The following is a 27,525-nucleotide window of genomic DNA, read 5'->3' on the forward strand; positions in this document are numbered from 1 at the left end:
TTTCCTTAATTATATCAGAAAATGTATAGAGATTAGTTAGTTGAGGCAGGCTGAATCTCCAGCAAGCAGATACTAAGATGAAGTTACACTTGTGGAAGATATTTTTGGTGAGTTATGCCTGTGCAAAGACAAGGCAAGAAGCGGATTGGGGGTAGCTGCCTACCTTGTTTCTGACCCTACAAAGGTTTTGCTAGGCCATGACTTACTTGTTTTATAACTGGAAGTTTGTACCTTTTGGTCCATTTCACCCGTCTCCATCCCATCTTTTCCGGAGGTCTTAATGAGAAGCTTCAGTCTGAGCGGTGACCTAAAGTAGGTTAGATTAGGAGGGAACCACGTGCTTAAGTAAGGCAAAAGGAGCAGCGCGTGCGCAGACACTGGGGAGGGCCCGGCTGAATGTGTCAGAACAGGGGCCGCAGAGTGGCTGGAGTGGCAGGAGGGAGAGGGGCGGGGCACGAGAGCGGATGGAGCAGTAACGGGGAAGGGGGGAAGGCTCCCTCGGGCTCGGGAGGCTCTGAGACAGGCTTTGCCTTTTACTGTCACAAGCTTGAGCAGCGGGAATATGGTCTGAACATTCCCACAGGACTGCTCTGGCTTTAAGGTGGGATCTCCCTGTTTTTATTATGCTGTTTATAGGTGTAAGTCCGGGGAGAGGAAATCCCAGGGCAAAATACCTCTAAAAACCATGATCAGTCCAAGGGAGAAATAAAGTTTAAAATCCGTTTATTGCATACAAACTGCAGTCTGGGGCCGTTTCTCTATTTCCTGCTCCAGCAGAAGCCAAAAACCCGCCCTCCCCCTCACCTCTCAGGTACAGATAAGCCCTCCTAGCCCAGGTAATTACCCACTGATAGGGAAATGAACTTCTCTTCACCCCTGAGGAATGGTGCAAATGCACTAAAGCCATACTCTTTCCACCCCTGAACGCCTATTGATATGCAGATATACTAAAGCCAGGCTAGCTAGTCTGAAAATGTTACAATTTTATACCCACAATAGGTGGGCTTTTTAGTAGGCTAGAGTAAATCTTACAAAGATCTAATTGACACAATGAAGACCTGGGCTGTGCTCAGGTACTTCTCTTTATCTGGGGAATATTCAAGCATTCAAAGCCAAGTTACTCTTGACCGTTTGAGCTTTAACTGATTAACTTTAACTCTGAGTCTTTTCTGGATTTCTAGTTCTAACTGGTTAACTGAGTCCTTTCTAGGGAGCTTTACTGACCTTGTTCTCTTCCTTCCCTGCTCATATCTATTTTCCTGCCTAACACAACTAGCACCTTTATCCAGTTCTAGCACATTTACATTAGCCTACAATCAAATATACTCATTAACAGCCACCACCCATTTCCCCTTCCACCAGCCCCTGGCAACCAGTAATCAAGTCTCTATGGATTTATCATTTCTGGACATTAAACATAAATGAAATCAAACAATATTGTAACCAGCTTCTTTTCACTTAGAAAAATTTTTCAAGGTTCATTCATGCTGTAGCATGTGTTTGTACTTCATTTTTGTGGCCTAGTAATATGTTGTATGGATACACCATGTTTTGTTTACTCATCAATAGATGGACATTTGGGTTTCCACTTCTTAATTATTATGAATAATGCTGCTACGAACATTCTGCAAGTTTTGTGTGGATGCACATTGCATCTCTATTGGGTATATACCTAGGAGAAGAGTGGCTGGTTCAATGGTAACTTTAACTCTTCCAGGCGCGCTGGAAGACTGGCTGGGCGGCGGAAGCGGGCTCCAAGCCGTTAGGGGAGGGGTTGCGCGTGCGTGCCCCGGGGGCGGAAGCGCGCCAGTTTGGGGGTGGCTGAGTCAAGCTTCTGTGTTGCCATAACAGAGTCTGCATGACAGCATCTGCGAGAAAGCGTCTGCGAGAAGGTGTCTGCGAGAAGGCGCAGGAGCCTTAGCTATGCCGTCGCAGGGTCGCTGTTGGGAGACCCTGGAGGCGCTGAGCAGTTCGGACAAAGGTCGCCTCTGCTACAACCGCGACTTGCTGCTGTGGAGCGATGTGAGCGGTGGCGCTGGAGGGGGCGGTAGCCCTGGAGGGGGCGGTAGCCCTTCGGATCCCTAGGCACGGACCCCTGCTGTTACAGAGCCCAGGGCGTGTCCTGCCCAGGACCCGGTGCGTTCTTTCTAACCTGCATTTGTTTCTTGACTCCTGTGTGTGCCTCGCCCTTTCTACGGTTTCTGCCCTCCTGCCTATTCGAGCCTTTCCGGGGAGCTCTCCGTACTTAAGAGGTGCTTTTTTCTCTGAAGGCTTCATTACTGCCCGCAGCCAGACCAATTCTAGCTCACAGGGTCAATTAATTTGCTGTGCATCTCTTGTACTGGGCGATCCACATTTTTAGCAGCGAACGGTAAACTTGACCTAACTTACTGCTGCCAGTGAAAAGACCAGATTTTTAGAAGACATTAGGCAGACCGGAATTGTTTAAAAGCGTGGTCACTGTTCCTAGGATTTGCAAAGCTCTGTATTAGTATTAGACTGTAGGGGTTAGGGTGATGTAGAGACAATTAAGGCATAATTCTTGTTCCGGAGTTGCTAATGATTTAGCTATAGATAGAAAGCGTTTGCCTGTCTTTTATGTCTTTGACAGTTTTAAAGAGTAGATACGTTACATTCTATAGGATAAATCCCAGTATGGATCTATCTGGTATAGACTGCGGATATTCATTCATGGCAGGAATACCACAGATAATGATGCTGCATTCTCAGTAAGTCACACCAGGAATCACAGATGCTTCAATCCATACCCAGTACTGGAGATGCTAACCTTGATCACCAGGTTGCATTGATATCTGTCAGATATGACCACCTAATTCATCAGTTTTCTCTTTGTAACTAATTAGTATTTTGTGGGGAGTTATTTCAAGATTACACTAGTATTGTTTCCCCCATGAAACTTCCACCTTTAGCATTCATTAATGGTTTCTGCCTAAATCAGTAGCCTCTCTGCTGTAGCGTAATAGTGTTTCTTTCTATTTATTCATCATTCCTTCTACACTTGTTAACTGGCAGTCTACCTTGACGAAGAGTTTTAATTCTATCAGCATGGACTCTCGGGTTCCTGTTTTTTTAATGAGTATAATCCATTACTTGTGACCTTGTGCATGTGCATTTTCAATTTTGTGGCAAGTGTGTCTTACAGATACTCTGAATTGAGATTTCTAGGTCAGAAGGGAAACATAGATTTAGTTCTGTTATATATTGCCACGTTCACACATTTCTCCCCCCAATAATGGATGTATCATTTTGCTTTCCAGTCAGCAATACATGATCTTGCCTGTTGGCCCATTGCCTTGCCAACAGAATGTGTTACTCTGATTTTTGTTTATGCCTAGCTAATGGGTAAAAGTGAGATCTCAGGATAGTTTTGCAGTGCATTTCTCTTTTGATAAGATGGGATCTTTTTTCATATTTTCAAGAGCCAGTTTTATTTGTGATTTGCTGGTATTGTGTCTTTTACTCACTTTTCTTTTTAGGTTTCGGTATATTGAAGTTTACATGTTCTTTATGTACTAGGAATAATAATAGCCCTTATCTGTATATACATTACTTTTCTCCCCCCCTAGCTGTCAGTTTTTTCTGGTTATGGCGTTTTTGCTTTTTACATCTGAAACTTCAGCCCTGGGATTTATTTTGGTGTCAGGAATGAGAAAAAAAATGTTGTCTCAACATTACTTGGACAGTGTCTTTAAAATGAGCTTCATTACTGTTTAAAATGGGCATACAGCCTGTTTGCTTCTCTGTTCTGATTATTCTCCTTGGGTTTATTGTCCGTGGGTTGTGTACCTCTGGTGCAGGTCACATCTCCAGCGCAGCATTATTGACCTTGTGGGCTGGGTTGGGTAAGTCTTTGTTGTCAGGGGTGCTTTATACGGTGTTTGCCAGCATCCCTGGCCTCTTCCACTAGCTGCCAGTGGCACCCTCCCACTTGTGACAACCAAAAATGTTCCCAGGCATTGCTGTATGTCCCCTGGGGGTAAAACTGACTGTACTTGAGGACCATTGATCTAGGTAAAATAATTGTTTGCAGTTTTTGAGTAGTTATGTGTCAGGTACTGTTCTAGGTCCTTTATGTCTATTGCTAACTTAATCCTCCCCAAATCCATGGAGGTGGAGCCTTTTTACTATACCATTTAAGGAGTGATGAAGTTCAGGCATAGAGGGGTTAGATAACTTGCTCGCTGTCATGCAGCTAAATGGAATGCAGCTATGGAATTCAGACCAAGACAGTTTGATTCCAAACTCAGTACTCTGGATCACTGTTACAATGTTTCTCCATATTTCCTGGTAATATTTTCCTGACCTTGAGTACAGTTCTCAGCCAAAATGTGCGGTGTGCTTTAACTGCAGTTAAATGGTGTAAGTTTCTCTGGTTTAAAGCGCTGTACACCACACATCTTAGAGACAATAGTTATAAATCCCACTTTATTTAAGCCATTGCTTTTTATGTAAGGAACTACTTTTTTATTGGAAATAAAGTTGATATGCAATATTATATTGATTTCAGATGTACAGCATAGTGACTCAGTAATTACAAACATTACTAAGTGCTCACTAGGTAAGTGTAGTCTTCCCCTCATGACTATACCAAGATAGTACTGTATTACTGGCTATATTCTCTATGTTGCACTCCCATTCCTATGACTAAGTTATTTTATAGTTTGAGGTTTGTACTTCTCTATCCCCTTCACCTATTTCATCTATCCCCCCAACCCCTCCCCTGTGGTAACCAACAGTCTGTTGTCAGTATTTATGGGTGTATTTCTTTCTGTTTGTTTTGTTTTTTGGATTCTACATTTAAGTGAAATCATGTGGCATTTGTCTTTCTCTGACTTATTTTGCTTAGCATGATACCCTTTAGGTCTATCCACATTGTCACAAATGTCAGAATGTCCTACTTTTGTATGGCTGAATAATATTGTGTATATGTACAACATCATCTTTATCCATTCATTTCTCGGTAGATAACTTTGTTGCTTTTGTATCTTGCCTAATGTAAATATTGTGCAGTAAACATAGCTGTAATATATCTTTTCAAATTAGTGATCTTGTTGTCTTTGGGTTAATTCCCAGAAGTGGAGTTGCTGAGTCATGTGGTATTCCTGTTTTTAGTTTTTTGAGGCACTTTGATATTGTTTTCCACAGTGGCTGCACCATTTACATTCCCAGCAACAGTGTAGGAGGGTTCCCTTTTCTCTGCATCCTCGCCAGCACTATCATTCATGTCTTTTGGGCAGTGGCCATTCTGACTGGCATGAGTTGGCACCTCATTGTGACTTTGATCTGCATCAACGCTGATGAGTGATGTTGAGCATCCTTTTGTGCATCTGTTGGCCATCTGTATGTCTTCTTTGCAAAAATGTCTATTCAGGTCCTCTGCCAATTTTTGAATTGGGTTGTTTGGGTTTTTTTGGTGTTGAGTTGTATGAGTTCTTCGGCTATTCAGGATATTAGCCCCTTCCTGGCTATATCGCTCGCACATATATTCTCCCATACAGTAGGTTGTCTTTTTATTTTGTTGGTTTCCTTTGCTGTGCAGTTTTCAGTTTGATGTAGTCCCACTTGTTTATTTTTGCTTTTATTTTTCTCATCTGAGGAGATGTATCCAGAAAAAAAATTACTCGTGCTGATGTTCACAAGATTCTTGCTGGTGTTTTCTTCTAAGAGTTTTATCATGTCATGTCTTATGTATAGGTCTTTAATCCATTGCTAGTTTACTTTTGTGTATGACGTAAGACAGTGATCTTCCATGTAGCTGTCCAGTTTTCCCAACACCATTTATTGAAAAGACTGTCCGGTCCCCATTGTATATTCTTGCCCCCTTTGTCATGTATTAATTGACCACATATGTGTGGGTTTATTTCTGGTCACTAATTCTGTTCCATTGATCTATATATCTATTCTTGTGCCATTACCATACAGTTTTGATCACTGTTGTAACCACTTTTTATGCCTTTTTTTAATAAGCCTATTTTCATTTAAAGAATTACATGTTCATATCAAAATTAAAAACAAAATTTAAGGAGAAATATGTCACTCATCACTCAAGCATAAGTTTATTTCCTTTATTTATTCTTTTTAGTGTAGTAGTATTTTTTATTTCTGGTAATTGTAGCCTTATTGATTCATCCCCTTGGTTTTTCACTTAGAATTGAATCTTGGGAAGAGCGAAATGGAGGAAAGTGGTCAAATGATACAAACTTCCAGTTATAAAATAAATAAGGAATGGTTATATAATGGTTATATAACAACATGATGAATATAGCTAACACTGTGTGCAATATAAAGAAAGTTAAGAGAGTAAATCCTAAGGGTTCTCCTCACAAGGAGAAGTTCTTTTTTCCTTTTTTATTCTTCTTATTGCATCTATTTATGAGAAAAGAGTTGTTAGGTGAACTTACTGTGATAGTCACTTCACAATATATGTAAATCAAGCCATCATGCTGTACACCTTCTACTGTGATGTATGTGATTATTTTTCAATCAAACTGGGGAAAAAAATTTAACATTAAGTATATTACATAGGATTCACGTATTTTTAAGTGACTGATATTCCACTGATCATGTATACGGTAGTTTACTTCAAAATTCCTCTTGTGTTCATTTCTGTTCCAGCATTTCAGGTTGCCTTCAAATATGCTTTAATGACCTTCTTTGTACATTGTTCCTTTTTCTGTAGTTAGGGTTATTTAGTCCCATACCCTAAAAGTAGTCAGGGTCATTATCAAGAAACTACTGTGCTTTCTCTTCAGCTCTGATTGTTAATACAATTACTTTGCATCTTTGGTATGTATAAGCATAAGCGTATGTATTGGGCATTTTTAGATTCTCAGTAAGGCTTAGTGGATTCTAAGGATAAAATTATCTTTGATTGCTGAGATCAGATGACATGCAAGTTGGGCTTCACCCTCTTCTTCTTCTCTCTAGGATATTTTAGAAGAAAGTATGGCTCCTCCCAAGCTATCTTCTTACTATGGATGGGTGATAGATCATGTCTTAGCCCATCAGCAAGAGAGCCCACTTCCCTCAAAAACTTCAACATCCTCTAGATCTACTTCAGACCTAGACCAGCCTTCATTTGTTCCCACATCTCCTGTCACAAGCCCTGCCTTCCCATCGGCCTCCTCAGCACCAAAAGGAACCAAGGGAAGGGTTTTAATGAGCTTAAGACAAAAGACAATGGTGGCTGTCTAAAGCTGAAGTGTTTAATACATCCTACAACACTTGAACTTACCCAGAGAAAAATAATGACTGCTGCTTCTTGTAGCTGTTTGTAGGGACAATGTTTACTACATCACCCAGTGTGCTTTTTATGGAGACCCAGAGAGAGAAATTCCCCTGTGTTCTTAACACCAAGAATACTAATTAATTTTATGAGCAGTTGGATTGTTTTTTTCTCATGAGCATTGCATCTGTTTAACTCATAAAGTCTCCCTTTTTGTGTTGGCTGCTGGAAGGCTTACTGTAAAATTTATACCAGCTCTTAAATTTATTTAGCATTTGCTCTGCATGAATTTTTACCCTCTTTTGGCTCTTTTGTCCCCAACTTTGTTTCTCCTACTTAAAAAGAGTTAAATTGTTATTGGTGGTGTCCTTCCTATCTGGTGCTGGACAGAATTGCTGAGATCCTCTCCAGGTATAAACTTCAATCATTCTTGAGGTTAAATGAAGTTTTGGAGGGCTTTCTATAATGGATTATTGTATCATTTAGGAGTGGTGTTTAAGAAACAGAAAACCAATTTAAACCAGCTTGAGCAAAACAAGGGAGAGAGAAAGGAATTAATTAAATAATTGATTATTAATTAATTTCTAAGTAGGTAGTCTAGGAGTGCATTTAGAATCAGTTAGGCGATCTGTTTTCTGCTTATCTCTGGTTTACATCATTTCTGGCATGATACAGTGACCCAGACACAGGCCTTTGCCTCTCTGTCTCTCGATTCTGCCTCACTCTTCCTGGTTTATTTTTCATGTAGACTCCATATGGCAAGATGGCTGTTGGTAGCTCTCGACACACATCTTCCTAGGTTAACATCCCCAGATGAAGAGAGAGCCCTCTTGGAAGCTCCATCAGAAAAAGAGAGGTGGACTCTGCCCCAGCTTGAGTCATATGCCTCATTCCTGAAGCAGATACAGGGTGACAGAGTCTTTTGATCGTAGGCTGGTTGTATGATTACCCCTGAGGCTAGGAGTGCAGAAGAATTGGGGATGTGGGTTGGGGTTGCTCCATCCACATGACCTGGGCACAACTGGATTCTTAACAGAAGAAGGGGGAAAAGTTTTCTGGGCAGAGCAAAACAAATAGTTAAAGGAGAAGAAAAATCTGCCCAAATCAACAAACAGCCAGTTTTTAAGAAAAACAATTCGAACAGGGTCAATATCACGTAAAGCACGCTGGTCTGACCTAAATTGTTTCGTTGTTGCTTTTATTAGTTGTTGTTCATAAGTAAGGATGTGGTGTTTGTATAGAGAGGATAATACCAACTCTATCATCCTAAAAGCTTGATTTCCTCATCTGTACAGAGCAAACGTGAGTCCCAGCACGCAGGATCTATGACACGTCCATCCCCCCGGGAGTTCACAGTGGAAGGCTGCCTCCGGCTGTATGAGGTGGTGCGCAGACAGGAAGCATGGGTAAGTGACCTCTGAAGTAAGGCCAGCTGGGCCACCTAGGGAGCCACATGTAAATACATTTTCTCGGGGACTATGCATGCCCACCTTGTGCTACTCATCATGCCCCCACTAGCCTGCTCAGGGTGAAATAGAGGGCCTGGGAGGATGTCAGAAGATTTGCAGATCTCTGTAAATCATTACAGTACAAGTGCCTGGTATCCGCCAATTTTAGACTAATGATATGGGGAAGGGGGCAGGAGCTGACTGTCCACAAACATTCCAGCCGATGTCTCTACTTTCAGCCCATGAGCCCCCACCTGATTTCAGGCCCGCCACTTCCCAGTCCTCAGCCTCTTGGAGGTTCTGCTGGTAGACGGGCCTCTACCTGAGAGGCGTAGTCTGAGTGTGTGTGTCCTCGGGCTTTCTCGGCTCTGCCCTGTCAGTCCGTACTCCTGCATGGACTCCTCTTCTAGAGGATGTTGACAGTTTTTCCCTGCTGACAATCTCCCTCATGTGCTCTCTGATGTTGTCTTTTTTTCTTCTTCTTCTTCTCAACTCTTATTTAAACAGAGGCTCCGAGAAGATATATATGCTTTGTTTAATTTGCCTTCTTGCACTGGAAGCTTTAAAAAAAGTTTTAAAATAGAGTAACATAATGTATTTTGACATATCTCCATGACAGTGTATGTGGTATCTCATCCTCTTGAAAGGCTGCAGAGTATTCTCCATTATGACACACTGTAATATATTTAACCAATCCCCATTTAATTTGTTTAAAATTTATTGCCATTATCAACAGGGCTGCAGTGAACGACCTTGCTCATAAATCTTTGCACACGTATGCAACTATTTCCTTCGGATAAATGCTTAAAGGGGAGCTAGAGTCAAAGTATATGTATATGCTTCAGATTTTGACAGTTAAGATGTCACATCACCCCTAAAAACCATATGGGGACCCTCATGAATAATAATAGAAATACGTGGTCCTCTCAGATATAAAGGAAAGGGACTTAACTAAGTGGAGGTTGGCAAAAATTCTAGGCAAAATAATAGGACAAGGAAAGAAGTGAGATAGGAATGTGCATAGCGTGTTGGTGGAGTCAGAGCAACGATTTCTGTAGAATACCCTGAAACCGTCATAAGATCACAGAGGATGGAGGCTTCAACACTCGGGGCTATTTGGTACTATGTTGGTGAATTCCCACCCATTTCCAGCTTATACTGGCGTGACATAAAGGGGATAGGGCAAATTGGAGGAGTTCACCAAGCAGCTGAGTTTAAGTATCAGCCCAAAGGGGCGAGCTGACTTGAGCAAAGTTTCTGAGAAGGCAGCAGATGATTCCATGCCCTGGAGTAGCCTTGGCGTTGTTGGTCTGATGGGAGGGCATTCCAGGGGGTGAGGGAGGCGGTAAAGGTGCTCCGGAGAGCGGTGCTGCTTCTCTCCAGGAGAGGCTGAGGCGCCGGCAGGAGTTGATAGAAGAGACGATGCGAGCCTTCACTGACATGGCTTCTGAACAACTGAAGCAGTATGATGCGCGGAGGGAGCTGGAGCGTCGTAAAGAACCGCAGGGCCCACGGGAAATGATGGAAAAGAGGTGGGTTGCCCGGGGGGGCGGGGGGGTATGACCAGAAATGTCAGTGTGCTCCACTGGAACTCTTTCCCAGCCCAAAACCCAAAGGGAAAAAGAGTCCAACTTATTTTGAATCCTTAAAGTATCAAAATAACAGAGAAGCTTTTAATGTAGAAAACTGAGCAACCTTGGGAAGAGGACCAACATCTGACCGAGAGGGAGGCTGTTAGGAGAGGTCAAATGACCACAGGAAGCATCCCCAGCTCTTCTTCCTGCCATTTCCCCTCAGCTCCAGAGTAGCCCGGGCCCGGCACGAGAAACTAAAAGCTGAGCATCGTCGCAGAGCAGAGGTCAGAGCCTGGGCAGTCCGTGTGGGTGGTTCAGCGTCGGGCTGTACACTGCCTGCGGAGTCATGTTCTGGCAGTCATGGAGGACCTGGCCCATATGCCTCTGTATGCCTGGCCTCGGGCTGTCCTCTTCCTGCTCTGGGGCCACACAGGACTTGAAGAATGTAGAGAGAGAAGGCCCAGGAGCCCCTCGGAGAGAGGTAACCTGACAACCCTTTCTACAGATTCAAAATCAGAAGCTGCGGGAGGCAGAGCAACAGCGCCTGCAGCGAGTGGAACAGGAGCGGCTGCGGAAGGAAGAAGGCCAGATCCGCCTGCGGAGACTCTATGCCCTGCAGGAGGAGATGCTGCACCTCATCCAGCAGCTGGACGCCTCGGAGCAGCAGCACAGAGACCTGAAGGCTGACCTTTCTGCCTTCCGCACCCGAGGCAACCGGCTGTGTGGCCTCATCTCGGGGATCATCTGGGCCAATTGTGAGGTGAGGGGGCTTCAGGGGGACTCTGTCTTCTGTCTTTGACATGGAGAACCTTAAAAACAAAATTGTTTTCTGATTCAAAACTAGTGCCTGCTTATTGTAGAGAATGGCAAACATCACTTGTCATCTCCTAAGCTAGAGTTAGCCACTGTTACATTTTCTGTTTCTTCCCTGACAGTGTGTGTGTGAGATTCCCCACCCCAAACTGGACTCATCTAGGTAGAGTTTCATATTGTAACTTAAAAAGTACATGTTTCTTCTGATTGCAAAATACTTTAATTCATTCGGTAATATTTACCTGCTGTGCTTATGGTAAAAATGGAAACTTTACAGAAATGCATATTGCTTTTCTTTGAGCACATAACTACTGTAATCGTTAAAAGTATTTTGATATTTTTAAGGTGCTGTTAAGAAATGCAGGTATTGCCTTGACACATAGTAGATATGAAATAAATATTTGATAAACAGATGAAATTGGAGACTTCCAACATATGCCATACTAAAATTTATTGAAAAAAATACTGCCTGTTGAATAGTTAAGTTTCTTTATTCTCACTACCATGCATAACACAGCAGCTTATAAGTCTTATCCATATTTCTGATTATTTGAGATAAATTCCTAGAAGTGAATTAGTGAAAGAATTTTAAGGTTCTTGATTCACATCCAAAAGTTATACCAATTCACACTTGTATAAATTGTATGTTCTCACCCTTAGTTCATATGTCTACCAGAGTTCATGATTTAAAAAACCAACTTATATGACCTATAAATTATTAAGAACTTTAAGCATTTATCATATCTGAGGAAGAAATTAATTTTTATAGCCTGTTGTTCCCTTTGAATTCTCTCCATGGCTTTTGCTTACCTTTCTTTTTGTAAAATTTCAAACCTGTACAGAAGTAGGACAGCCCAGGGGGCCTCATGCACCCATTCCCCAGCTTCAGCAAGACTCACCACGGGGCAGTCTTGTTTCATCTATTCTTCCACCCACGCCCCTCCCCCAGATGGCAAACACAGAAACATGTTGGTTTATCTGGGAAATACTTTGGTATGTACCTCTAAAAGGGGTTTGTACCTCTAAAAGTATGGCCCTCGTATGTACCTCTAAAAGATAAAACTCTGTTAATGTAACCAAATACTAATCTTACATCTAAAAAACTAAAAAGTTTCCTTAATATGACCAGATATCAAGTCATTATTCAAATTTCTGTAATTGTTTCAAAATGTTTTAAGAATTGGTTAGAAAGTTAACATCCACACAGCGTTCAGCCTTTTGGTTTGCCTTATAATATGTCTTATTCTTCCCAGATAAAAGATAGCTTACTGGATGTGCTGTTCTAGACTTTGCTTTTTTTTTTTTTTCCGATTTAGGGGTTATTTGAGGGGTGTGGCCCAGTGCTTTCAGGCTGCCAGCCCCCGCCCCTATTTTTTTTTATTTAAGTAACATTGATATGCAATCTTATGAAGGTATCACATGAATAACACTGTAGTTTCAACATTCAACCATATTATCAAGTCCTCACGCCCCAACCCCCCCATTGCAGTCACTGTCTATCAGTGTAGTAAGACTCTATAAAGTCATTACTTATCTTCTCTGTGCTGTACAGCCTTCCCTGAGACCTACCTGTATTGTGATTACAGATTATAGTGTCCCTTAATACCTTTCTCCCTCTCCACCCGCCCTCCCCATTACCACTAGTGCTTTCTTGGAGTCTGTGAGTCTGCTACTGTTTTGTTCCTTCAGTTTTGCTTTGTTCTTAATGCTCCACAAATGAGTGAAGTCATTTGTACTTGTCTTTCTCCACCTGGCTTATTTCACTGAGAATAATACCCTCTAGTTCAACCCATGTTGTTGCGAATGCTAGGATTTGTTTTCTTCTTATGGATGAATAATATCCCATTGTATATACATACCACATCTTCTTTATCCATTCATCTATTGATGGACACTCAGGTTGCTTCCATACCTATTGTAAATAGTACTGTAATAAACATAGGGGTGTATATGTCTTTTTGAATCTGGGATCTTGTTTTCTTTGGGTAAATTCCTAGGAGTGGAATCTCTGGATCAAATGTTATTTCTATTTTTAGTTTTTTGAGGAACCTCAATAACTGGTTTCCATAGTTGTTGAACTAATTTCCCACTAACAGTGTAGGAGGGTTAACCTTTCTCTGCATCCTTGCCAGCATTTATTGTTTCTTGTCTTTTGGATGTTGGCCATCTTAACTGGTATGAGGTGATATCTCATTGCAGTTTTAATTTGCATTTCCCTGATGAGTAGCGATGTGGAGCATCTTTTCATGTGCCTGTTGGCCATCTGAATTTCTTCTTTCGAGAACTGTGTGTGCATATCCTCTGCCCATTTTTTAATCAGGTTGTTTTTTGGGTGTTGAGACATGTGTGTTCTTTCTATATTTTAGATGTTAACCCCTTATCAGATATGTGATTTATGAATATATTCTCCCATACTCTAGAAAGCATTCTTGTTCTACTGATGGTGTCCTTTGCTGTACAGAAGCTTTTTAGTGTGATATAGTCCTACTTGTTCATAATTTATTTTGTTTCCCTTGCCTAAGGAGATGTATTCAGAAGACTTTGCTTTTTTACACATAATTTATCCTGGAGATAACTGCTTAGCAACACGTAGAGTTTCCCTCATTTCTTTACATAACTGCATAGAACTCTATTGTGAGGATGTATGTAGTACAGCCATAGTTTATATTGCCATTTTTGATGTAAAGAAATTCTGGGGGTTTTTCCTCATTTAATCCATCTGCAATTTGTTTGATGATTGGTGGGAGATAAAGATTTTAATTTAAAAATATTCATACTGTTTTATCACCACTTTTCCATCCTGATTTGTAACTCTCTTTTACCAAACTAAATACTACCCTGGGAGCTCTTTTGCAATAATCTTTTCTGTTTTCTTGATATGGGTTTTTATTCTTATACCAGAATCACCCTCTTTTAGATATAGCTGTATAATATATTTTAGTATCAAAAAGGGAAAACTTAACATGAATTTCCTGTAGAATTTTCTTGTTCTACTACCTTGGTTTAAAATGAGAGGTGTCATTGATTTACTGGACAAAACCATGAAATATGTTTATAGGACAGAACATAGAAAATAATGTAGAATGTCTCAATTCATTTTATAATGCTGATAGTCAAACTCTAACACAACAGCACACACACAAAAATGTACATTTCATTCTGATTTATGCAATCTCACTTATGAGTGGAAGTTCTAAATAAAAGATAAGTAAATAAAATTTATCAGAGGCACAAAAGAATAATGCATTATAACCACAGGTGTTAGTCAAAGAATAACGTGAAGCTGGTTCAGTTGTTATGAAATCTATTCATGAAATTCATTTCATTAATAGGTTAATGAAGCAAATCATATGTTTATCTCATCTGATATTGTGAATGTGTATGTTAAAATTTGATGTCCTTTCCTAATTAAAAAACTTACACGGTAAACAATAAAAACATGTTTCTTGTTAACATGATCAAGAATATGTATCCATCTATGACTACATTCTAGATAATGCTGTTAAAAGTGGGAGACAAATAATATAACACATTATTACCTTTCTTCAATGTTGTTTTTAAAGTCTTAGCCAATACAAAATAATTATAACAAAGTATAAATATTTAAATGAAGAAATGTGATTTGGTGACAGCATGTCTACCTCAAAAGCTAAGAGTAAGAAAATTGGAAACTATGAGGTTTTTTAATGAGGTTTTAGTAATGTGGCCAAGTTAAAAATACTCTGTCAAAAAAAAGTTAAAAAATAATGATGAAATACAAAATACCTGGAAATAAACTAGCATGAAATAGATGCTATTTACATGGACAAAAGTATGAAACTTAGTTGAATTTATAAAATGAGGCTTGAATGAACAGAAGAATTTACCATGTTCCTGAGGCCTCCTTAAAGTAAGTTACCAAATTTGCCCAATCAATAAATCTAGTGAAATTCTAATAAAAAATATGTAGACTGTTTCAAAAAGAAATCTACTGATAGGGGACTTGCAATCAAATAAAAAAACATTTTCTAACACGATAGTTAAAGCAGTTTCTTCTTGCCTGCATACAGACAGCAAGATTAGTGGAACAGAATAGCAAGCTCCAGAAAGACACACATTTTTTATAGGTAATTAATATATTACAAAGGTATCATTTCAAATCAGTGGGGAAAGAGCAATTATTTAGAACCATAAAAGCAAATATTAAATTTGTACCATTCTTTCATCTTACTCCATATTTCTGGTGTGTTTAAATGTAATGTTCTAGAGAAACAAGAAGAAAAAATTATGTTCAGTTGGAAAAAATTCAGGTGAATATTTGAATTAAGGCATGGAAACCCTGTGTAAGCATAGCAATAAAAGCCAATGGAAATGGAAAGGATCAATAACTGTAAGCATATAAACGTTAGAGACACATTTTATAAGTTAGGAAATGTATTTGTGGCATATGCAGCAGAGCTATATTCAACGTCCGTGATACAAAGAGTTCTTGTGATTTATGGGGAAAAAAAGATAAGTACATCACGCTCTTTCTACCTACCTCCATCCCACTAATGGAAAAATGAGCAAAGGACAGAACAAGTAGCTTATAAGAGCAGAAATATAATTGCCTAGTAAATGTCAAAGTTAGTTCAAAATCACCATTAGCATATGGAATACACAGTATCATTTTTATCTGGAGTGTTGTCCAAAGCTTGTAAAGAACTATTCCAGCTATTATTGGTGACAGCATAGAAAAATCTACCTTCAGATACTGGGGATATGATCGTAAATCAGTGTTACCTATAAGACAACAGAAAACAGTAGGTCTGAACGCATTGAATGCAGGTACTCCATTGGCACAAAAATCCCAGTTCTGGAAGCGTATTTATTTGCGTGAGGTATGATTCCATTCCCAGGTGCCTAGGCAATAACCACTAAGGTCTGTCTCTGTCACCCTGACAGAACGGCCTTCCCACAGCAGAGGACCAGGCTGTGGCCGAGAGGGCTCTGCAGGAAATGCAGGACCTCCTTAGGAACTCAGAGCAGGAGATCACCAGGGCCTGTGAGGACAAGAGGAGGTAGGAGGCGGAGGAGGTCCGGGTAAAGCAGCAGGAGTCCCAGGGGAAGCGGGGGCCTGAGGTCCACACAGAGTCCCTGGCTCCCAGCCAAGGCCTATGAAGGAAACAAAATGAAGGTGAGTTTTGGTGTGGTGAGAACCCTTTAACTCTGAGTGTGAAAAGAAAAACGAATGTGCTTTACATATTGTGTTAGGCCACAGGACAGTTTCCTAGAACTTTTACATAATGTGCTTTTACTGAATTGCAGTCAGTTTGGTTGCTGTGGAGCCTGACCTCAGATTGCAGCCTGTGCCATGAGGATTGAAATTGTGTGTAATCCTAGTAGATGTATTATTCCAAGCATTTCTGCCACTGAGTATTTTAGACAAACATGTGTGAACAAGATATATGTTCATTTACTACATCAGGGAATAAGTATAGCATACCAGTTGAGAATAATGTTGGTTTTGGAGCCAGATTGGTGGCAATCTAGTTTTTCTGCTTCCTAGCAGTGTGACTTTGGAAATTACTTAACCTTTCCATGCTATTGCCAAATCTATAAAATGAAGATAATTACAGTGTATCCTTCACAGGATTATTATGATGCTGAAAGCAGTTCATAGCATATGTAAGAAGATGAGAATAGTGCCTGGCTCATCAGCAAATGCTGGCTATTAAGAAAGCCTCTCTGTTACCCCTCAGAACTCCAGTTCAAGGCACAAAACAGCACAATGCAGTGGTACCAGCAGCTACAGGATGTTGCCAGCCAGTGTGTGTTGGCCTTTGAGGGACTGACCAGCAGCAAAGAGAGTCAGGTAGGCAGCAGTGTAAATCAGGAGTTCTCTGGGCCTTCTCGTGCTGTGTTCCCCAGGAAGGTCTCTAGCCCCTCATGTTCCCTGACCCTAACCGCCTCTACTCAGCTCTTCAAAACTCTCTGCCTTCTAACTGTTTTCTTTGGGCAGGTCAGAAAGATAAAGATGGACCTCCAGAAGGCTGCCACCATCCCAGTGAGCCAAATCTCCACCCTATCAGGTTAGTCAGAGGGCTTAAGAGCATGGCCCTTCACTTCATTTTATTGTTTTTTAAGATTCTAAATCTATTTATCTGTAAGGTTTCTATAAACAGAGTATGTTCGAACAAGCGTTCACAGTTGAATCAGGTACGTGTCAGTTCTGTGTGTCCTGTTTTACTCCGCTTTATTTCCTCTTCAACACACAGAAGGTAATTGTTATGTGTTTGTTGACTCGTGTTTTAAAAATAAGCTGTGTATTAGTAGTAAATTATTTAGCAAGGCTTTTAGCTGGAGTTGAAAGTTACTGCTGAAAACATTTCTAAGGGAACCTAGGATGTGACCTATTCTTTGCTTTTGTCCTGTTTCATCATCTTTCCAAACTTGAAGCCTGCCTAAATACTTTAAAACAAGTCCATTTCTCCCCAGAGACTGAGATTTAGAGTAAAAGCCAGACAGAAAAGACCCTTCTTCCTCTTCTATAGAAACAGGTTCCATTTCACAGAAGCCTCCGGATTACCAACTGCGGCCAAGTGGCCAGGGCGTGTGTGCAGCTGGAAGGCTGCTCTGACTTAGCATGGCTCCCGGTGCCCCTGATTAACTTATTACCTAAAAAGTGTAGGAGAGTCTCAGCTTCTGCCCTTGAGAGGCTATGTCACAATGTGGTAGGAAGCCAGGGAGACAACTTTTCTGTTGAGGCTTCAAGAATGTAGAGGAATCACAAGGTGCTTGGGTGCTTGAGATCGAAGCAATGTCACAATGTGTTCATATTGTGGGACTCAGTGGTACTGAACAGCTTGTTGATCATAGTTGTGGAGGCCCATTCGTTTATAATACGGTATCTGGGTAACCTTTACAGACATAGATTAAAATATAACTAGCATCCTGGGTACACCTATATAGCTCCCACTGCAACGGTTCCTTGGTGCTGACACCCCCCCCCAAACTTCTGGTGAATGTATAGAAGGCATGGCTCTGCTGTGCTCGGGGCTCAGCCTGTGAATAGGAATCCGCTGAGCCAGGGCCAGCACTAATAAATGCTGCTGCTCCCCGAACGTGTCGGCGTCCCAATGCCTTGTTCATAGTTACAGGATACCTGCCACAACAGAACTCAGTAACACTTTGCTGCCTGAAATTCTCTCTGGAGCAGGGCAGGGTATAAATAAATAAGAACGTATAGCTTTCAGGAATGTGAAGTGCCTTTTCCTGTGGTAGCCACAGGGGAGATGCTGACTAGATGGCCGTTCCTCACCTGCATTGCCCTCCTCAGCTCATCCCAGGCCCCCTTAGTGACCGCAGTCAGCCCTGAGAGCCGGAGGTGCTTGCCCCTCCCACCTGTCCACAGCTGTATTTCCCCCTTAGCATCCTGGTTCAAAGGACAGGTGTCCTTCCAGCCCACGGCTCCTTCTCCCTCCGCTTGTTCCCATCCCTTCCCACCTCCTTCAAGATTTCGCCTCATCATTTCTTGCCTTTCTCTCCTGTTTGCTGCAAATTGTTCCCTTCTGTAGGCTCCTTTCCCTTTAAACATACTTAAGTGCCTCACATCCTAAAATGTTCCCTTTGATTCTATATGTAAGTATTTTCTAGTCTCCCTCGTGGGTGTGCTTGGTGCCAAGGATTATTCCCTTCCTTGTGGCCTCTATTTTGTGGCCCTCTGTGACGGTGTTCTCTCCCAGGTTCTCCTCCTACCCCTCTTCCTCCTGTGTGGGCTTCTGCTCCCTCTAACTGTAGGTGTTTCCTAGGAACCCACCTCACCCCTCAGTGCTTCTCATTCTGCACACACCGTGGCTTCCAAGGAGACCTCCAGTGCCAGTGACTCCGCAGTCTGGTTCGTTCCTTCCCACTGAGCTCCAGGTTCCCTAGCTTCCGCTGTCTGAGCAGCGTCTCTCCTGGGTGTTAGTGAGAAGCCCCCACGTGCCTGGAGTTCAGCATGTTCCAGTCTGAACTTGTCATCTTCCCACGCCTGCTTTCCTCCTGCTCGTGCTAAGTAACCAGCACTGTTCCCAGCTAGTCACTGAGCTGGAAACCTGCAAGTCCGCTTGACTGCCTCCTCTGTTTCACTCACTCTCCCCATCTGACTAGGCTGTAGTTTTGCTGTTCTTCACTTTTCTGTGTGTCTCCTGACTCTGTCCCTTTGTCTCTGTCACTTCTGTAAGCCCTTGTCCTGCAGCTAGACACAGACATGTACTAGCATCAGTGCTTGGTAAACGTCAGGTCACTGAGAGAGCACCCAATTCCTGTCTCTTTAGAGGTGGATGTCCACGAGTCGTTAGATTCAAGCAGAATTTAAGTATCTTCGGTGCTGGCGTGGTATATGGGATGTGGGAGGCCGTGTCAGCCATCGGGTGGGGAGCTGGCTTTCCTAACAGGAGAAGCGTGGAGAAAGGGACTGGATGGGGGTTTGGGCCAGACAGCTTCTCTGAAACCCTCAGTAAACTAGTAAGTATGGATGTGAGCTGGGTGCATTTGTATGGAAATGTATGTATTTTAATAATCTCTGTAAAGTTTGAGTCTCTATTTCTGTTTTTCTGGGAATTATTAGCCTTGGGGTTTCTGTGATATCTAATTAATTAATTCTTTGTTCCCTCCTCCTTTTTTTACTTCCTAAGAAATGGGGTTGGCTTTTTTTTTTTAATGGAATTGAATTGGTGGTTTGGGAAGGATATTTCTGAGATTTTTATAACATTTCTCCAAGAAATTAGGAATTGATCCAGTATTTCTAAACTAGCGATGCTGTATTTATTCATGTAAATTTTCATTGCAAATAATGGAAACTAATTTAGAGCTGCTTAATAAAAAAAAAAAAGGCATTTGTTCTTAAGGTAAAGGGGTTTTTCACAGAACGTAATGGCAGGAATGGGGCTATGTGGCTATGTTCTCCCGAAGCAGAAACGTTCGTGCCTTTCTCTCTTCCATCTTGTCTTCACTCTGTTTATCTTTGTCCTTATTTTTGGTCCACATGGCAGGTGCTGGGCCCACTGCTCACAGGTGTGTGCTGTAGGCCAGCACTGCAAGGAGTTGACTGTCCATTGGCTGGTTCGGCCTGCCCACTCCTCCTCTAACTGTTGCCAGTGCTGGGGATGGGGCACGCAGGACCTGCAATCCAAACAGCTAGTGTAGCACACTCTTCTGTCTCTGAGGATGAAGGAGAGCAGGTCCTGGGGTGGCGGGGGTGGGACATCATTATGTGTTGGGGAGATCCTTTAGATGTTTTTTTCCTGGAGATGATATCTTTGTTTTGGAGATCCCAGCCACAGCCCATAGGGTCTGTTACAGTTCACACCTCTTCCATACCGTTTGTCTCTCTGTTTGATTTGTCAATTTCAGAATTAGTTCGTTCCCAAGTAAGGAATTCTTTTGAGATGGTACCATGTCGTATGTACTTCTGCACCTCAGACAATGTGCATTTGATTGTCAAATATTTATCCATACCAGTATTTTGACTTCAGGCTCTGAACTTCTATAGCACTTAATAGCTGGAGTTATAAGGAGGCCTTGTTATTACAATGATGAGAAACGATCTGCAGTTGTGTCTTCTCACTAAACTATCTCTGTCATATCCAGGCTCCAAGCTGAAGGAGGTCTTTGACAAGATCCACGACCTACTCTCTGGAAAATCTGTTCAGTCTGGTGGGCGCACCGTGTCTGTCACACTTCACCCACAGGGCCTGGACTTTGTCCAGTACAAACTGGCAGAGAAATTTGTGGTGAGAAACCTTATTGCCAGAGGTACGGAAGAAGGGGTTGGTACACAATGTTTAAGCCTCCCTTGAATATTAAGATTGCCCCGTCTCTCTGTCCCCAGAAACAAGGAGCTGAGGAAGTGGCCTCGCACCATGAGGCAGCGTTTCCCATCGCAGTGGTGGTGTCCGGGATCTGGGGACTCTTCCCCAAAGTGGGGGCCCTCATTCTGGCTCATCTGCACAAGAATTGCCCTTACTCGGTTCCTTTCTACCCAGCCTTCAAGGAGGGCATGGCTTTGGAAGACTATCAGAGGTAGAGTTGTTTCTCCTCACTGGCTATGAGGGTGATGAGTGAAAGAGAAATAGAATTGGGATTCGTTTCACCCCCGCTTTCAACTCCTCTTAACACCCCTTGAGTGAACTATCAGAAAACACAGTGTCTTTCATGCAAACTGGGTGACTTTTGGAATTTGTGGATTTAGGTACAATAATCAAGATAGTTTAATGTAAAGAATACTGGATCTAGAATCCAGGGGGTACCTGCTTTGTCATTTAATAGATTTGCAAAATGGGTAAATCATTTAATCCCTTTGAGCATCATTTTCCTTATTTGTCTATGGGGGCGACAATATGCGTTACCTCCTGTGAGTTGCCTCAAAGGGCTTAGATGATGCACAGATTCCATCATGGAGATGAGTACTTTGTAAATTAAGTATTCTACAAATGTAATATCTAACAATTTAATAATGCTAAACGTAATACTAATGTAGTGTTATTTTAGCCATGAAAATAGATTGTCACCCTCACTTCAGCCTTATCACATTGAGATTTTTCTTCCGACATAGGATGCTTGGCTACCGAGTGGAGGATTCCAAGATGGAACAGCACAGCAGATTTCTGAAATGCATGTCTGGAATGATCCGTCTGTATGCTGCCATCACCCAGCTCCGGGGGCCATATGAGAGCGAACAGGAGGTAGCCGACCAGGCCTCCTGGCAGTGATGAGTCAGCCCTCATTCTCGTGTTCTAGCTGAAGAAGATACTCTATCCAAGGAGTCCTCCAGAAAGGGCAGTCTAGTTGCATGTTAAGCTAAAGGATATTCCGGCTTCATGGGTATTCTCTAAAGAAGTTCATGTTAATTATTAGGAAACTTTTGGATCATTAGAGCCATTTGTTCAAGGACTAATTCATGTAAGACACTAAAGAACTGGGTTTGTAGAAGAGGCTGTCGGACAAGAGTAAGGTAAATCAGTCATTAAGGTTAAAGATTTTATTAGAAGAAGTGTGAGCAAGAAAGTGTCATATTAGACCCAGTTGGGCCTTAGAGGTCATCTAGGTCGTGTCCTTACTGATGGACAGATGGAGGCTTAGCAAGCCACAGGGATCCACACTGTCAAGGACAGAGCCACGGCCCTATTCTTTTCCCAGGATACAGATTAGAGATGAAGAAGTTAATGGACTTGCAGACGTGAAGAGAAAGGAATATAAAATAACTGGATCTGAGAAGTTTTTATTGTGTACTTGCTATGTCCCAGGTTCTGTGCTAAAGGCAGCAAAAGTGATGAGTAATAAGTAAAACATCTATAAGGGTGGCTGTTGGCCTGTGGAACTCCTTGAACTATAGCTGACAGATGTGTATTCAGGGGATCCTGAAAAGAATATGTGGGTTCCAGTGTGCAGGAATATTTAAAATCATGATTCGCTTGGGTTGTGCTTCTGCCCTGAGGCATGTGCTTGTTTTAGGTGATCTGCAGATTCACATCTAATGGCTGGATTCTAACATTGGGAATTTAGATCGCTGAATAAAATGAGATAGAATTATAGGCAAACTTCTGTTCTCCCAGGCTTATCCTCATGTCTTAAATCATGGCTGGCGTTGGTTGGCACAGATCTTAAACATGGAGCCACTTTTGGACGTGACAGCCATCCTCCTCTTTGACTTTCTGGAGGTACGTGATGCGGTTGTCCCAGAAGGGAGGCAGTGGTTGCGGCAGCCCTGAGACCCCTGCGTGATGTGAACAGGATAGGGGTGTGGAAGTAGAGGCGAGTGGTGAGCAGCTCTAGGACCCAGTGTCAGAATTGCTTCCTGAGCCCCAACACAAACCAACCTAGCTCTCCACTTCTCCCACTGTTCTTTCCTTCTCTCTGGATGTTTTCTTGTTTTAAACAACAGAAAACTGCATCCTAACGCGAGGGAAAAGGTGAGTTTATTTTAGGGTGGAGAGTGACACCAAGAACGAAGGATGGGGCATGCGGTGGAATCTCACAAGGGCCGGGACCAGGAACCGAGTGTCGCCAGGTACCAAGAGTCTCTCTGGGGCCACATGATTGAACATTTGTGCTTCTCCTGCAAATTGCCTCATTCTTGCCATATAAGCCAACTTTCCTCCAGCTCCCTGTGCACAGTGGAGAAGATGGCCATCCAGGCAGTATCCCTCAGCCTCAGCGTGGTCACCCAGCCTAGTGGAACTGGTGTCCCACCACCATGACCCCTAATTCCCAGGAGAGAACATAAGATAAACCAGTGCTCCCACTCTAGGGTGAAAGTCAGGCTTCTGTGGGAAAGAGACACTTCTGAAAGAATAAAGGCTTGGCTAACATACCATACAACCTGGGGTCATTTGGCCTATAATGTCAATAGTTTCTAGTCACCTTTCAGTTCCTGAAGTTACATACATGAGTAGTGATCCTGAATCACTGAGAACACAAGTGGTGTTCTGTATACTGTGCTCAGTGAGGTTAAGAGGTATGCCACATGGTTCGAAAGGCTTCCATTCAATAGAATCGAAGAATATTTAAGTTTGATTCACATTTTCTGGTTTTCTGAAATACCTGGCTACCTGGCAGTCTGGTTAAAGGGAGGTATTGGCATATATGGAGGAATGCTTCTGAAGAAAGTTGAATTTTTCCATCAGTTCCCGTAGTTAACTAGCTAAGTGGCATTGTGGCTAAAATTCTTGATATGAATGGAAGGCAGAGGGCTGGTTGTGCTGGAAGGGGTCTCCCACGTGAGTGAATTTTCACTCTCTACTCTGTACCTGTCTTCCCCTGCAGGTATGTGGGAATGCCCTCGTGAAGCAAAACCAGGTCCAGTTCTGGGAAATGATGCTTTTCATCAAGGAAGACTACTTACCCCAGTATTAGCTCACTGAGCAGACACTTGGGGGTTTGGTGGGTGAAACTCATGACAGCAGATACCTGTAGGCACTGTTATGTGCTGTTTTTGACTCAGTTAAAAACACCTGTGCAAAGTGTGACATCTCCAATCTTTTCTTGATATTTGAACAAACAGTTCTTAAGAGTCTCTCTTACACATTATTAGCTAAAAGAAGAAAACAAATTAGGAAGATCTTAGATTCAGATACCAAACATTTTTAAAACTCTGTCCTTTTCCAAACTCCCCCAGATAATCTGAAATGGTGATTACATGCAGTTATGAATTAAACAGAGTCAAATCCCATCAATCAATAAATCTGTTGGAGAAACTGATTTATCGACCATCTGGCTTGAATCTAGTGTGGCTTTCCCCCTATCTGTAGCCTTCTTACCCTTCCCAGCTCGTTGGCATCTCAATGGGGAGAAAGACATTGGCAGCCATATCCCACCTGGCCATGGACACCTTGGGAAGGAACAGTGCTCTCTTCTCCTTTGTCTGGTTTGAAAAGAAGGTTGAGACCATTTGGAAAAGCAACAGCATTCTTAGTCTTTTAAGACATCTCTGCCCCTTCCTTCAGATCAACAAGTTGCTGAACTTGGCTCCATAAGACAGGTGTAAATTGTAGGTGTGACTCAATGTCTCTTTTCTCTCCCTGTAGGATCGAAGCCATCACAAGCTCAGAGCAGATGGGTTCCTTCACACGCCTAAATCGGTTTGTGGAGGTAAGACACGCTTAGACCAGCATGTCCCGAACTGTTGCTGTCCTTGAATGGGCCTGGGTCTGACAAGCTTCAGATCTCTAGACTCTGATTGCAATCTTCTCTTGATTTTTCTGAACCCTAAATTTTTTTTATCTCTTCTCCATCCTTTCTGTAATTACATCTTCAAAGACCCTATTTTTTTTTATTTTGTTATGATTAATCTACACTTACATGCAGAACATTATGTTTACTAGACTCTCCCCTTCACCAAGTCTCCCCCACAATCCCCATTACAGTCACTGTCCATCAGTGTAGTAAGATGCTGTAGAATCACTACTTGTCTTCTCTGGGTTGCACAGCCCTCCGCATGCCCCCCCCCACATTCTACATGCTAATTGTAATGCCCCCTTCTCTTCTACGCCTTGTCCCTCCCTTCCCACCCATCCTGCCCAGTCCCTTTCCCTTTGGTAACTGTTAGTCCATTCTTGGGTTCTGTGAATCTGCTGTTTTGTTCCTTCAGTTTTTCTTTGTTCTTATACTCCACATATGAGTGAAATCATTTGGTACTTGTCTTTCTCCACCTGGCTTATTTCACTGAGCATAATACCCTCTAGCTCCATCCATGTTGTTGCAAATAGTAGGATTTGTTTTCTTCTTATGGATGAATAATATACCATTGTGTATATATACCACATCTTTATTCATTCATCTACTAACGGACACTTAGGTTGCTTCCATTTCTTGGCTATTGTAAATAGTGCTGCAATAAACATAGGGGTGCACCTGTCCTTTTCAAACTGGAGTGCTGCATTCTTAGGGTAAATTCCTAGAAGTGGAATTCCTGGGTCAAATGGTATTTCTATTTTGAGCTTTTTGAGGAACCTCCATTCTGCTTTCCACGATGGTTGAACCAATTTACATTCTCACCAGCAGTGTAGGAGGGTTCCCCTTTCTCCACAACCTCGCCAACATTTGTTGTTTGTCTTTTGGATGGCAGCGATCCTTACTGGTGTAAGATGATATCTCATTGTGGTTTTAACTTGCATTTCTCTGATGACTAGCGATGTGGAGCATCTTTTCATGTGCCTGTTGGCCATCTGAATTTCTTCTTTGATGAACTGTCTGTTCAGCTCCTCTGCCCATTTTTTAATTGGGTTATTTGCTTTTTGTTTGTTGAGGTGGATGAGCTCTGTATATATTTTGGATGTCAACCCTTTATTGTATCTGTCATTTATGAATATATTCTCCCATACTGTAGGGTACCTTTTTGTTCTATTGAAGAACCCTACATTTTTGTCCATGACTCTCTCGTAATACTATGGGCTGCCATTTCATCTCCTAAGTCACTGTCCATATTGCCTGTGGAAAGCTATCCTAAGAGATAAATAAAATGTGTTGAATAACTCTTGTCTCACCAGTACACATTTTTGCATAATGGCCAAGGTTCTGGTCTCAGTCTCAGGTCTGGGGAACTGGTGAATGTGGTCAGTTTTCTCCATGAGAAGAAACCATACTTTCAGCCAGACTCCTCCCCAGTTTCCAAGAGCCAAACATTTTTTTTTGGTATCCTTAATCTACAATTACATGGGGAACATTATGTTTACTAGACTCCCCCCTTCACCAAGTCCCCCCCACAAACCCCACTACAGTCACTGTCCATCAGTATAGTAAGATGCTGTAGTATCACTACTTGTCTTCTCTGTGTTGTACAGCCCTCCCCATGCCCCCCACACACATTATACATGCTAATTGTAATGCCCCCTTTCTTCTTCCCCGCCCTTATCCTTCGCTTCCCTCCCATTCTCCCCAGTCTCTTTCCCTTTGGTAACTGTTAGTCCACTCTTGGGTTCTGAGTCTGCTGCTGTTTTGTTCCTTCAGTTTTTTTGTTGTTCTAATACTCCACATATGAGTGAAATCATTTGGTACTTGTCTTTTTCCTCCTAAGAGCCAAACATTTTTAAGAGGTTAACTTTGATAATTTATAACTCTTTGGTAGGTCTTCCAAGACTGTCCACAGACTTCCAAATTCCAGTGGCCCAGCGGGGAGAACAAGTGACAGCGAACGACGAGGCCAGGCCCTGGGGGGTGGGGCGGGGCAGGCACCGTGACTGCAGAACACTTGTCCCCTGTCATGCCTCACACAGAAGCAGACGTCTTACACACAACATCTATACATTTTCCCTTCTGACTGCTGCTCCATAGGACTTAATGTGCTGCGCCTCAGAGTTTCTTCCGGCTTTAGAGTGTTGGATGGAGTGTTATGAGAAAATCATGGTTTTCTCCATCTTTTCCTGACCAGGAATGTTGGCAGCGCCAGGAGATTCCTGTGCCCAAGGGCTTTCTGCCCCCCTCCTTCTGGCGTTCCTGATGTCTGCCATCATCCATCACCACCATTCTGTTGTGGAACAACAGTAATAAAGCAGCTCAAGACAACTGTATTTGGAAGAAGGCATGTCAGATGAAGAAATCTACCAATACCCATCTTTATATATTTGTGTCTTGTGACCAGGAATGAAGATTTTCATGGGTCACAAAACCTAGGTGGCCCCTTAGTAGATTTGATGACTCCCTAAGGGGTCCATATGCTGAGCGATGGACTCAAAAGGTCCACTTTTACAGTGACTACAATGGGGTATGGGGGGGGACTAGTTAATAGGGGGAGTCTAGAACCATAATGTTCAAATAATTGTATATTAACAATACCAAAATTAAAAAAATAATAAATAATAAAAATAGTTTTTATAAACGGTCCACTTTAATTGTCTCGGTTAGTAGCCAAGACCCAGTCCTTACCTGCAAGTCAAGGTTATGGTGGCTTTTGCTTTCCTCAGCTTGTGACATAATTGTAAATTCAGAGGAAATGCCTGATGTTGAC

General features: G+C 42.2%; 1 protein-coding gene across 1 annotated transcript; it reads left to right on the top strand.

The window, feature by feature from the left end:
* The first annotated feature begins 1,909 nt into the window (after positions 1-1,909).
* On the top strand, positions 1,910-27,525 carry LOC118911166 (mRNA export factor GLE1-like). The gene is given in 16 exon segments (XM_036882881.2): positions 1,910-2,022; positions 6,949-7,173; positions 8,542-8,652; positions 10,078-10,226; positions 10,492-10,552; positions 10,774-11,028; positions 16,005-16,236; positions 16,802-16,914; positions 17,062-17,131; positions 20,673-20,815; positions 20,914-21,104; positions 21,637-21,766; positions 22,637-22,741; positions 23,847-23,929; positions 24,608-24,671; positions 26,950-27,525. Coding segments are annotated over 16 exon segments (2,100 nt in total). The 5' UTR covers positions 1,910-1,923; the 3' UTR covers positions 27,019-27,525.

This window comes from Manis pentadactyla, chromosome 1, assembly GCF_030020395.1.
Source record: "Manis pentadactyla isolate mManPen7 chromosome 1, mManPen7.hap1, whole genome shotgun sequence".
NCBI classification, from domain to species: domain Eukaryota; kingdom Metazoa; phylum Chordata; class Mammalia; order Pholidota; family Manidae; genus Manis; species Manis pentadactyla.